The sequence below is a fragment of the Erpetoichthys calabaricus genome, chromosome 10 (genome assembly GCF_900747795.2).
Source record: "Erpetoichthys calabaricus chromosome 10, fErpCal1.3, whole genome shotgun sequence".
NCBI lineage: Eukaryota > Metazoa > Chordata > Cladistia > Polypteriformes > Polypteridae > Erpetoichthys > Erpetoichthys calabaricus.
Genome location: NC_041403.2, coordinates 3418298 through 3431259, shown reverse-complemented (window position 1 = coordinate 3431259; position 12962 = coordinate 3418298). Strand labels below are relative to the sequence as shown.

The 12962-nt window shown below is 42.7% G+C and overlaps 1 protein-coding gene across 1 annotated transcript in view; it reads right to left on the bottom strand.

Annotated features, from left to right (window-relative positions):
- Positions 1-2565: 2565 nt before the first annotated feature.
- The window catches only part of LOC114658699 (interferon-induced protein 44-like), a 32204-nt gene continuing 21807 nt past the window's right edge, over positions 2566-12962 (bottom strand). The window contains exons 6-8 of the mRNA XM_028810734.2: positions 11224-11395; positions 3505-3605; positions 2566-3430 (exon numbers count right to left, since the gene is read on the bottom strand). Of these exons, the coding sequence (XP_028666567.2) occupies positions 3248-3430; positions 3505-3605; positions 11224-11395 (456 nt within the window). The 3' untranslated portion in view covers positions 2566-3247. The remainder of the gene's footprint in view (positions 3431-3504; positions 3606-11223; positions 11396-12962) is intronic.

Here is a 12962-nt window from a genome sequence, read left to right as displayed (position 1 = left end):
GCACTTTGAGCTCCAACCTGTATATGAAAATGTACCACAGAAATAAATGTTGTTGCTGTGCCATTTCATGGACGGTTTGCTCATTTTAACTTAATTTATTATGGATGAAGATGTGAAACTACAATTTTCACTCGGAGTTACGAGGGTGGACAGAATTTGGAATATTAGAAGGACAACACAGGTATGACACAGATTCTGCTGGGAGACTTCAATGCTCACATGGGCAATGACAGCGAGACCTGGAAGGGTGTGATTGGGAGGAATGCCCCCCCTGATCTGTACCCAAGTGGTGTTTGTTATTGGACTTCTGTGCTCGTCACGGATTGTCCATAATGAACACCATGTTCAAGCATAAGGGTGTCCATATGTGAACCTGGCATCAGGACACCCTAGGCATCAGTTTGATGATCGACTTTGTGGTGGTGAGTTGGCTTCAATGGTGGGGGAAGATGCCGGTCAGGCCTGGTAGGCCCAAACGTATTGTGAGAGTCCCCTGTCAGAAGTAGCTTCAACTCCCACCTCCGGCAGAACTTTGACCATGTCCCAAGGGAGGTGGGGGACATTGAGTCCGAATGGGCCATGTTCCATGCCTCTGTTGTTGAGGCGGCTGACTGGAGCTGTGACCGTAAGGTGGAAGGTACCTGTCGTGGCGGCAATCCCCGAACCCGCTGGTGGACACTGGCAGTGAGGGATGCCGTTAAGCTGAAGAAGGAGTACTAAGCAGAATGCGGCTTTCTGTGTTTGCTGATTCAAAATTCGGGCATGGGAGGAGTTTAGATAGGCCATGGAGTACGACTTCTGGATGGCTTCGAGGAGATTCTGGTCCACCATCTGGCATCTCAGGAGGGGAAAGAGGTGCATTGTCAACACTGTGTATGGTGTGCTGCTGATCTCAACTCGGGGTGTTGTGGGTCGGTGGGGGAAGTACTTCGAAGACCTCCTCAATCCCACTAACATGCCTTCCAATGAGGAAGCAGAGCCTGGGGACTCAGAGGTGGGCCTTCCCATCTCTGGGACTGAGGTCACCGAGGTGGTCAAAAAACTCCTTGATGGCAGGGCCCCAGGGGTGGATGAGATATGCCCGGAGTTCCTCAAGGCTTTGGATGTTGTAGGAATGTCTTGGTTGACATGCCTCTGCATGTAAGAAGAGAGACCGGAGGGTGTGTTCCAACTACAGAGGTATCACACTCCTCAGCCTCCCTGGAAAAGTCTATTCGGGGGTCCTGGAGAGGAGGGTCCTGCCAGATAGTCGAACCTCGGATTCAGGAGGAACAGTGGGTTTTGTCCTAGTCGTGGAACAGTGGACCAGCTCTAGACCCTTGGCAGAGTCCTGGAGGGTGCATGGGAGTTTGCCCAATCAGTCTACATGTGTTTTGTGGACTTGGAAAAGGCGTTCGACCACGTCCCTCGGGGAATCATATGTGGGGGTGATCTGGGAATATGGGGTACCAGTCCCCCTGATTAGGGCTGTTCGGTCCTTGTACAACCGATATCAGAGCCTGGTCCGCATTAAGCAGTAAGTCAAACCCATTTCCAGTAAGAGTTGGACTCTGCCAGGGCTGCCATTTGTCACCAATTCTGTTCATAACTTTTATGGAAAGAATTTCTAGGCACAGCCATGGCATTAAGAGGGTCCGATTTGGTGGGTTCAGGATTGGGTCACTGCTTTTTGCAGACAATGTTGTCCTGTTTGCTTCATCAGGCTGTGATCTTCAGCTCTCTTTGGATCGGTTCGCACCCGAGTGTGAAGTGGCTGCGATGGGAATCAGCACCTCCAAATACGAGGCCATGGTCCTCAGCCAGAAAAGGGTGGAGTGCTCTCTTAGGGTTGGGAGCGAGATCCTGCCCCAAGTGGAGGAGTTCAAGTATCTCGGGGTCTTGTTCACGAGTGAGGGAAGAATGAAGCGGGAGATCGACAGGCAGATCGGTGCAGCGTCAACAGTGATGCAGACTCTGCATCAGTCTGTCGTGGTGAAAAAGGAGCTGAGCCGTAAGGCAAAGATCTCAATTTACCAGTTGATCTACGCTTCTACCCTCACCTATGGTCATGAGCTATGGGTAGTGACCAAAAAAACGAGATCGCGAATACAAGCGGCTGAGATGAGTTTCCTCTGCAGGGTGTCTGAGATTTCCCTTAAAGATAGGGTGAGATGCTCAGAGTAGAGCTGCTGCTCCTCCGCATCGAGAGGAATCAAATGAGGTGGCTCGGGCATCTGATCAGCACGTCTAACCGGGAAGAGGCCCCAGGGAAGACCCAGGACACACTGGAAGGATTATGTCTTTTGGCTGGCCTGGGAACACCTCGGGATTCCCCCGGAAGAGCTAGAAGAAGTGGCCAGGGAGAGGGACGTCTGGGCATCTCTGCTCAAGCTATTGCCCCCGCAACCTGATCTCGGATAAGCGGAAGAGGATGGATGGATGGATGAATTATTAAAAAAAGGCACAATGTGTGTTTGTCTCCTCATCACTGATCTCCTATGTCCTGGCCTTGGCTTCTTCTCCCCATTGTTGGTACCATCTCCATTATACAAGTGAGGGTGACACAGGATAGGCTGCACACATGTCGACATGACAAACTCTTTATTTCATTTTTGTACTGTTGACTAAAAGCAAAGCAAACCATAGACCCAATTCTAATGGCAAGTACCCCAGCCATGCGTTCTGCACGTGGACCATGGAAAGATCAGGAACATTTGAGCAACATTTGAGGAACATCTGGATGGTTCTGATGGGTATTTGTTGTTTAAACCCCCTTGACATTGAGTTGTATACCATTGTGACTGCAGTACAGCATTAGATCATTATAAAAAAGAGTCTCATACATACATCACATTTTAGTATAGATGAAGAAGATACCAGGAGGAGCACATGGAGCTGGAAATGTGAAAAGCCAGCAGAGTTGAGTTCAATAAGATGCAGTTTGTGGTAAAAAGAGGACAGCACTGGCCTGTCACCACTAAGCCAAATGAAACCCGATCGGGTCAGTAAAGACACATCCACTTAGGTCATAACCCAATTCTTTGCTCTCATTGGACTCTCCGTGGCCTCCATCAATAATCTGATCCACAGACTGCCTTTTGAGAATCATTCACATTGCTGCACCAGCACCTGAAAGCATCCACATCACTTATACCCCAAATTAACAACAAGACAGGAAAGAGTGCAAGACAAGCATATCAACACAAACCAAAAACCAGTGCCCCAATATGAGCACCACCATGCCGGATGTTACCCCTCCACTAGTCGATCACGGAGCAGATTTGGACATCTCGCATTCATCACAAAACATATCGACGTATTGCAGGATGAGGTCCACTGCGCTCAGGATGAGGATGTCGGTGCTGCAGTTGAGTTCCAACTCACTTGAGTAATTTTTCACTGGCACAATGCAGGAGACGGGCAGGCCAAGCAGCTTCCCAGCAGCATACACCTGAAGTAGAGGGTCAGTGGTCAGTGAGAGCTGGACAGAGGCAAGAGGAGGCCACCGTTAATTGTTGATCTTACCTTGTTCTGGACGACTCGGCTTTGGTAGATATTTTTCCCATCTTCGGCGACAGAGTTGCAGACCTCATCAGTGTGGGTCAACAGGGCTACTTGAGGAACACCTGTGAGAGAAGCAAAAATGAGAGACAACGTTGGTGTTTGGCACCCTTAAAAGGACTGACAGTGGTTAACCTAAGAGTCCATCCTAAGGCTGACATGGCTCACCCTTCCTCGATCATACCCTAAATGTTTGGCTAATCTGCTGAAAAATTAGTCACCTTGTCAACAACATCTTAATTTAATTAATCAAATGATGGATATTTTACTGTGGTGGGTTGGCACCCTGCCCGGGATTGGTTCCTGCCTTGTGCCCTGTGTTGGCTGGGATTGGCTCCAGCAGACCCCCATGACCCTGTGTTGGGATATAGCGGGTTGGATAATGGATGGATGGATGGATATTTTATATCATGGAGAAGTCAAGCTGTTGTAGATATTTAAGAGTTTCAGGAACATTTGGAGACTCTTGCTGGGGGTTTTGGGATTGGCTGGGCATCCAATATTGTTTCTCCCATTTAAATTAAATTTTTTTTCCCTATCCAAAATTGTCTGACCAATTTTTAGGAACAGATTAGAATTAGACTATATAACTGTTTAACTTAATTATTTGAGATTTTTGAGCACTTGAGTTCGTGAAACTAATTATTGCGATTTTAACCGGGGTAGTGAAGCCATTAAGACCCATAGTCTTTTCTTTTTGTTGTATTCGGCATATCACCTGCCACATTTAATTGTGCCATTTCTTATACAGGAGAACACAAATTATCTGAGGAAATGTGAACCGTTGCTACCTCAGAAAACTCGGACTAAATGTATGGATGATAAAGTGGCAATGCTGTGCTGAGAAGGTGGGATTTGTCACAGCGAGAGATCAGCTGATGTCACCGGGGAAGTGCACTACTGACAGTGGTCAGAGATGGGCTCTGCCTGGCTGATGAATGGGGGTCTCCATTTAGCTCAGTTCACAAATGGCTCACCTCTGAGCCAGAGATTGTAGGTTTGTAGATCACCACCAGTAGTTCACCACAGCAGAAATCTATGAAATGAAATGCTTCATGGTGTGTGTCCAAAGCAATTCAATTGGCGATACGAGCAGGATTTGCACTGAGGACGGGTGGAGTGTAGTGGAGAGCTGCGCAGTGAAGGCGAGGACTGACACAGAGACAGAGAGATCAGCTGATGCCACCACAGAAGTGCACCGCTCACAGTGGTCAGACACGGGCTCTGATGGACAGACCTCTCCAGTTAGCTCATGTCTCAAAACACTCACCTCTTAGCCAGAGAATGCAGGTGTGAAGTTCCCAGCTACAGTTCACCACAGTGCTTTGAAATTTATAAACGCAAAAATCCTAAGTGAGTGAAACAGAAGAAGATGTGCACACAGTCAACGCTGGTGACACACTGAGAATAGCTGAGGGGTGCAGTTTTGGATGGGGTGAGTGGGTCATCAGCTCCTTGACTCCTCGCTTGGTACAGTTGAGGTTAAAAGTACAGTATTTATACATTTAGTATTTATGGTAAAGCTTTATGAATTATAAGAAAAGTAGTGCATTGCACTTATAGGTTCACCTCAGATAATGTGCAACCTCGGTAAATCAGTGTGCAGATATTCGGGATTCTACTGTATTTATATCAAGTTTTTCTTTTTTTAACAGATTTTCTAGCATTTGCCACTGAATTAAAAAGCTCTGCTGTTAACTCCTGTCAGCTCCTCCTAAAATTGTCAAAATGATGGGCTTCATGTTGGGCAACATGGACAATCGTGCAACTTTGGTGGAAACCATACCCAACTCCTTCTGTAGCACCAATGGAGTATCTTTATGGATATTCAAAGGAAGAGGAAGAAACCTGCTCTGAACACTTCGGGTAAATGTCTGCAAGACAAACCTGAGAATCACAAATCACAAGGGAACTTGAACTCATTGTGAACAAATGTTGTGCTTCCCTAAACCAGTCTGTGTAAGAAACTCACCAATCCTGCGTCTCCAACAAGTTCATTTCCCCTCTATAGAATGGGGGAACACCAAGCGGAAACAAGCCTAACATCACTTAGATTCTACTTCTCGTTCAGCTGCAGCCTTCACCTTTTCCCACAAACCTAAATAAAAAAGACGCCACTTCCAACTCCAAGGTTCATCTGACCTTAAGAGCTACAGCTGAGGAGTTGTTCCTGCAGTTCTTCTTTTGTACACCAGACTTTTCAAACACCCCGTTTTCAAGGTTCAAGGTTAATGCTAGTTGTCATTTGAAACCACACACAGTAGTGCACAGCAGAACAAAATTGTATCACCTGGCCTGATTATGTCCAAGGATAGACAACAAAAATAAACAAGAATAACATGATTAAACACTTATATTGCACTGTATCATCAGACTGATCATTATTCAATGGCTGGTGGGACAAAACTTTCTATAAATATGGCAGTTTTACACCATATACTTCTGTACCACTTGTCAGAGGGCAGAAAGTCAAATAGTTAAATGTGAGAGTGAAGGTGGTCTTTGATAATGTTGGTGGCCCTGTTATGCAGCATTTGCCGTAGAGATCCTCAATGAAAGGGAAAAATATCCCAAGGGTATTCTCAGCCGCTCTCACCCCCTCTCTGCAGGAAAATCCCGTCTGAGCCGTTACAGTCCCTCTACCAGACAGAGATGCAGGTGGGCAGAACACACCAAGGTTATTATAGTTTTATCTTTTTATATTAGTTTTTATTTCTATATTGTTTCTGACTTTACTTGGAAATTCGGTTTAGTTTTAGTTTTCCTTCATTGTGTTTCTTTACTTGTAATTTAGTTTTTATTTCACAAAGACATTTCTATTTTATTTTTATATCTATTAGTTTCATTTTTAGTTTTAGTAATTATTGTATGGTTAAAGAGCTACTACGGAGTTTAGTTTTGTGTCACAATCAGACAGAACTGTAGACTTAATAGATTTGGATATTTTAGTGGACACTTACTCCACTACATGGTTTACTATCTTGTTTTGTTTATGTCTGATAAACACAAGCATAATCAAAACCAGAAACTGAATATGCACAATTTTATACCATTTTATAATTTTTAAAATATTTTCTATGTCATTTGTGCTTAACAAATATGTGCTGATTGATGGCAATTTATCTTTTCCCTTTATTGCCCAGAATGGGCCAATTTGTTTAGTTAAATTTAAATTGAATTTAAATTTAAGATAATTTTAAGGTTTGTTTTTTTTTTTTTTACAGTAAATGTCTACAGCACACAACATATCTCACTCCAAGACAATGTGCTTATAATGAATGCCTTCAATATTGCATTCAAAAATCTCCCATACTGGGCTTTGTAACTTTCTACCAGCCATATTGATCTTTGATTCCGTCTCAGACACATACAATTCACAGACAGAATTTTGCCACCTGCAGGCCTGAAAAGATATTAAAAATCAGAAAAGAGATTCTGCACACAGGTGTGATCATCATGGGGATTAGGAAGAACAGGACTTGAATCAGTGTACAGACCCCACCTACCTGTATTGGGGGAAACAAAGACAAACAAGCATTTAGTGTCAAGATTAGGGGCAGTGAGAGTTGAATAGCCTATGCATAAGAACAGTAAACCCTTAATGAGCAGAGCAAGAGTAGGTAGTGGGAGTATGGACGGGCACAAAATGACAGAGACAACATCTGAGATTAAGAACAATATATACATTATCTAAACCTGTTTATCCAGAGCAAGATGGCAGGAAACATGGAGCAGGTTTGGATGTAAGGCACGAAAAATGCCTGGTATGCAATATGCATGATATGGCTGATGTTAAGAACAAAAAGAATATGAAATTTCAACTATCTATTTTTAGAGAGAGAGAAAAATTGAAAAAAGGGGAACAAATACAGTATTTTAAACATAATTCTACTACTGGATTATTTTCACAATAGCAGGTATTTTGAGCTGTGAATATAAACTAAAAAAAGTTCATACATTTAGAATACAGTAATCCCTCCTCCATCGCAGGGGTTGCGTTCCAGAACCCCCCGCGAAAGATGAAAATCCGCGAAGTAGAAACCATATGTTCATATGGTTCTTTTTATATATTTTAAGCCCTTATAAACTCTCCCACACTATTATAAACATTTCCCGCACAATTATACAGCATAAACCCTTTGTATTCTCTTAGATATTAGGTAAGATTCATTGAAATTATGTATGTAAACACAGTTTATATACAGTAAAACCTAAATATTATTTTAAAGATATCAAGCGTCTCCGATATCACATATGTTACAGCCATTACGACAGACAGGCCACCAGCAATAAATACGTACAATGCAAGAAAAATTGTATACAGTAAAATGTGTGTACACTGACACTGAACTATGTACATGTAATAAGTACTGTACGTAGATAATTAATTATGGTTACTCACCAACAATGACACGACGACTTGTCCGATAACGATGAGTTTAATTTTACTGCACAACAAAGGAGAGCGTTACAGCTCTTCTAAAGGAGCCTCTTCAGGCGACAGTGTAGCACCGCCGTTGTTCTTCTTCCAGCACTCTTCAATCCAAATCCCTAAAACAGATTCCATCCAGACTACTGCCTTATCACGTCCACTTGCAACTCGTTTTGCGCCCTGGTTAAAGGACACTGCGGCCGTAGATCTTATATGCTTTTCCTCCTTTTTAAATAAAAAGAATCGATGTCCTGCAGCGGTGTAGCTGTTCCCTTCCTTCAACATATCCAAAACTTTTACCTTTTCTGCAATCATTTGCATCTTCTGTTGGCGCTTGGACACGGCCCCTGAAGCATTAGCACGTTAATGCTGAATGAGTGAGATGAGACTTCCTGGTTAATGCAGCACTCCGTCGCTGAGCCAATCAGCAGCACACAGGAACTTAACTGCGTGCTCTGATTGGGTAGCTTCTCAGCCATCCGCCAATAGCATCTCTTGTATGAAATCAACAGGGCAAACCAACTGAGGAAGCAAATACCAGAAGTAAAAAGACCCATTGTCCGCAGAAACCCGCGAAGCAGCGAAAAATTCGTGTTATATATTTAGATATGCTTACATATAAAATCCGCGATAGAGTGAAGCCGCGAAAGTCGAAGCGCAATATAGCGAGGGATTACTGTAAACACAAAAAACACATTAGTATGTTTAGTTTTTCACCAGTTGGCAGACTCTCTTCGCCTGCCTAACTGCAGTTCAGCGGAGACGTTGCCAACTCGGGAATTTTATAAGGTTTGTATCGCCTCGTTGTTAAATGACTTTTTTTAAAGCAAAAGTGATTGGTCTGCAACAATATACTGATCTTTTAAGGCGACCTATTCTCTCAATCAGTGCCGTTTTATTTTCTGAAAGGATTTTTCCTGTTCGAAGTGGAAAGTGAATTTACTGTCAACAAAATGCAGAAACCAGAGAAATAAACTGAAACGTTACTCACTCATGATTTTTCTGTCCGGTCCAGTATGGTAAAGGTTTTGTTGACCAGCACATTCCGATTTCAGGCGTTTAAACTACATCTTGATATACAACAAGTCGCTTTCTATTTCTCACGCTTTACACGCTCATATTCAGCTTGCTCTGTCACTGCAAATGCTCTGTGAACACCCGCCCTTCCGTCATCAGCCACCATTCACTGGATGAATTTATGCGGGTGGCTCGTGGTGGAGTACTTTCTGTTTTAGAGTTAAAAGTTAAAATGGCTAAAGACTAATGGCAAGAATATTCATTCAAAAATGAAAACTAAAAACATTTTAGGTGTATTATTATTTTATTTCAGTTAGCCTTTCCAGCTACTTTAATAGTTTCATTTAGTTTTAGTTTTTCACTTCAGCTTTGTTATTTTATTTCAGTTTATGAAAATGTTTTTAACAATATTTTCAGTTTTGATTTTAGTTTTCATTAACTATAATAACCTTGGTACACACTCTAAATTGCTTCTGTATAAATGGGTGAGTGTGGAAACTGAGAGGTTAGGTCTTCTCATGTGTTGCAGGAAGTGCAGTTACGTCTGTCCACTCTTGATCATAAAGGAGGTATGTATAGTCCAGGAGAGATGATTTGTTATGTCTTGTTCTCAGGAACTTTGTACTCCTGATTGACTCCACATTGGAGACGTTAATAGAGAGAGGAAGGTGGATGGTGTGGCTCTACCTGAAGTTGTCAGTGATCTCCTTTGTTTTACTGGCATTAGAGTCAGGTTATGTTTCTTACACCAGTCTGTGAGTTATTTGATGTCTTCTCTGTAAGCCATCTGATCATCACGACTGGTTGTTGTGTTGTTGATGAACTTAATGGGACATCAAGGTTATGAGCAGAAGACTGAAGACTGAAAATGGAAGCTTGGGAGACAACAGTGCTCAGAAAGATGGTATTCGATGTATTGTTTCCAACTTGGACCAATGGGGGTCTGTCTCTCAGAAGGACTAATATCCAAATGAGATTAAGGTGGGCTGGGGAGTTTACTAGGCCCAGTAGATCAAGTCTGTCGACTGAAGGTGGTGTACCTGCACATGTGTTTCTCAACCCTCCAATTGTGTCAGGCTCAGGTGGAATGCAATATCTATGGCATCATTGATGGAGCAATTAAGATAGTAAGCAAACTGGTGGGGATTCAGTATGGGGAGAATTTGAATGTTATATGGGCTTTGACCATTCTCCCAAAGCACTGAATCTATGGTGCAGGAGTCTCTGAGGCATGCAACACTTGACTTCTTTGGTAATGGTGCTATAGAGGTGACATGACAGAACAACAGCCTAGTTTATTGAGGTGTTAAAGATGTTGGCGACTATGTGTGCCAGCTGATCAGCACATTCTTCAAGCACATGATGAGTTATGTTATCTGGCCCTCCAGCCTTTCATGGATTAACTCTATGAAGGGTCCTCTAAACATCAGCTGGTTTGAGATGTAGTACCTGGTTACCATGAGGAGGAATTTGTTTCCTTGTAGGTGCGTCATTGGACTCATTAAACCTTCTTCCCTAATGATAATTTTCTTTGTGTATAAATGCATTTAATGGGGATTTCCTATCAAGGACCCACCACTTTGATGTTGCTGACTTTCCTTCCTTATTTACAAACTCCATTGGGAAAAGTGACAAAGAAGCCCAGTATAACATGAGAGCGTTGCACGGACTGGATACACCACTGGAGTCAAAGGTCACCTGTTCGGCCTTTTATGTTCATTCCCTTATCCTGTATCTGCCAACAAATCTCCCAGGTGGCATGGAGGCCCAGTACTGCTGGATGTGACCTTTCATCTGGAGGCCTGAGCTGCCTCTCCGATGTTCTCTTTCTACTCTTTTACACCACAACGTCACAATCTTCTAAAATCTTCCCGTCTCTCAGGTGCTGACTAAGGTGAGGACACACACTAAACCTTAAGCACCCACCTTTGCAGGTTTTCATACACTCAAGTCAGTTTAGGTTCTGTCACAGCCCCAAACTGACTCACACTGCCACTCTGATGTTACCCGTCATGTCAGGAGGTCCTGACCAGTCAGGCTTTTCCAGCACACAAGACTTTATGGAGTTCCTTGGTTATATTGGACATCTTCTTCTATTGCTCTTTGTTACAATTGTCTAAATTTTATTCTGTGCAAACATGACAAGTAGCTGGTGGTGTGTGGGTTCACTGGGGTATCTAAAGTTCACTTTTGCAAATGGATCAGCCACATTAGAGGACTTTTTAGCCACTTACCAAGGTCACTGATCTTCAGCCTGAGCTCCTTCAGTGCCTCCTGGACAAGCTCAGGGTAGGCGCTCACTCTGCCTGCGTCCAGCACAAAGGCCACACAGGCGATTTTATTTTTGACAGTCGGCTCCTCAACGTATCCTTTGGAGGCACTGGAAATGGGCTCTGATGGGTTGAACTGCGGACACAAATATAAACAACATTGGCCTTTGATTTTCAGAATTTATAATTTGTGTCCTACACCAGCATTGTGTGGAGTGAAGAATGGCTGGGTGGTTTACAACAACTTTTACTTTTATATAGCACCTCTTCACATTCCATGAATATGGCACATTGCACTGTAGGTGTGTGAATGACTACGACCATTGACAGAATTATAAGCCCCAGCCCCTTGTGACACTGAACTGGATTAAGTGGGTTCAAATATACAATAATGGATGAAGAGACACTTCACATTGTCCTGTGGACCCAAAGAAACTAAGCAGAGAGAATGACTAACTGAAATATTGAGCATCAGAAAGGTTTTTGGAATCCATAAACTTGGATAAAGAAATGATCTGATGAGTGACAACCTCTGGGGGCAACACGAAAGCTGCCCTAAAGACTTTCAGACAAAAATAATGGAAATAAACAAGATGGTGGTGACAACAGTACAAAATAATTTAAAAACAACAAAAGTGAGTTTCAAATGAAAAACCTAATGGAAGATGTAGAATCTAGGGCTCAAGAAACACTCAAAATGAGTGCTCAACCATATAAACTGATGCAGAAAAAAGGCTGTGGCACACAGTGACCTGCAGAGTCCCAAAAATAGTTAGTGTGCCAACTCAGTAAGCCTGTTTAATTGCGAAGCAACAAAAAAAAAAGCCATAAACTTTAAAGAAATAAACAGGCACTTGGGGGCGCAATAAAACAAGATAAATGAACAGTCAGTGGGTCTGACTGGGGAGTCCTGCCCTGTTGAAGGCTCGGGTCACAAGTAGGATGCCTTCCTTCAGAGACGGCCATTTTTATATACACTGCACTAGCAGGGATGGGACCTTTTGGAGCAACAGAGATGTAGTCAGTTGACTCCCTTGGGCATCTTCTCTGAGCTGCTGAGGGAAGAGTCAAGACAGTTAGCAACAACTCCCCCTCTAGTTACGAAGTGGTACTGCATACCATATCAGAGCCAGCAAGGTGATCCTCAGACACATATGTATGACAGGTATTAAGAAACTAATAAAGAACCCGTTCATAGCAATGTCATCATGGCGCCATTTTGTAAATTTTGTGTGTGCCATTTTGGGACTTTTGCTTATTGTCATCACTAAATCGTTGATGGCGATTTCACTAATCTTCCCAATATTGTCACATGTGCGGTAAATGGTGGCCTTCTGATACTGATGTCCAAGTTTTTGAACTCTAAATCTCAAATCATTTTTGTCATTAAGGGAAATGCTCTTAGGATAGTCAGGATTTTTTCTTTGCCTGTCAGCTTCAATGTAGGAAGCTATGAAGTTCATGTCATATTCAACACATTTCTGTGGTCCTTGCATTCAAGAAGTTTTGCACTCAAACACATAACCTGCTAATGAAATATTATTCTTTCATATTCATTTTTTACTTATTATTATCATTATCAATATTGTTATTACTGTTATAATAATATGTTCTTTAATGTACCATTTTTTCCACCTCTAAAGAGACTTGAGGGAAGGTTATGTCTTCTAAGGATAAGACAGACATCACAATTTTATGGTTTT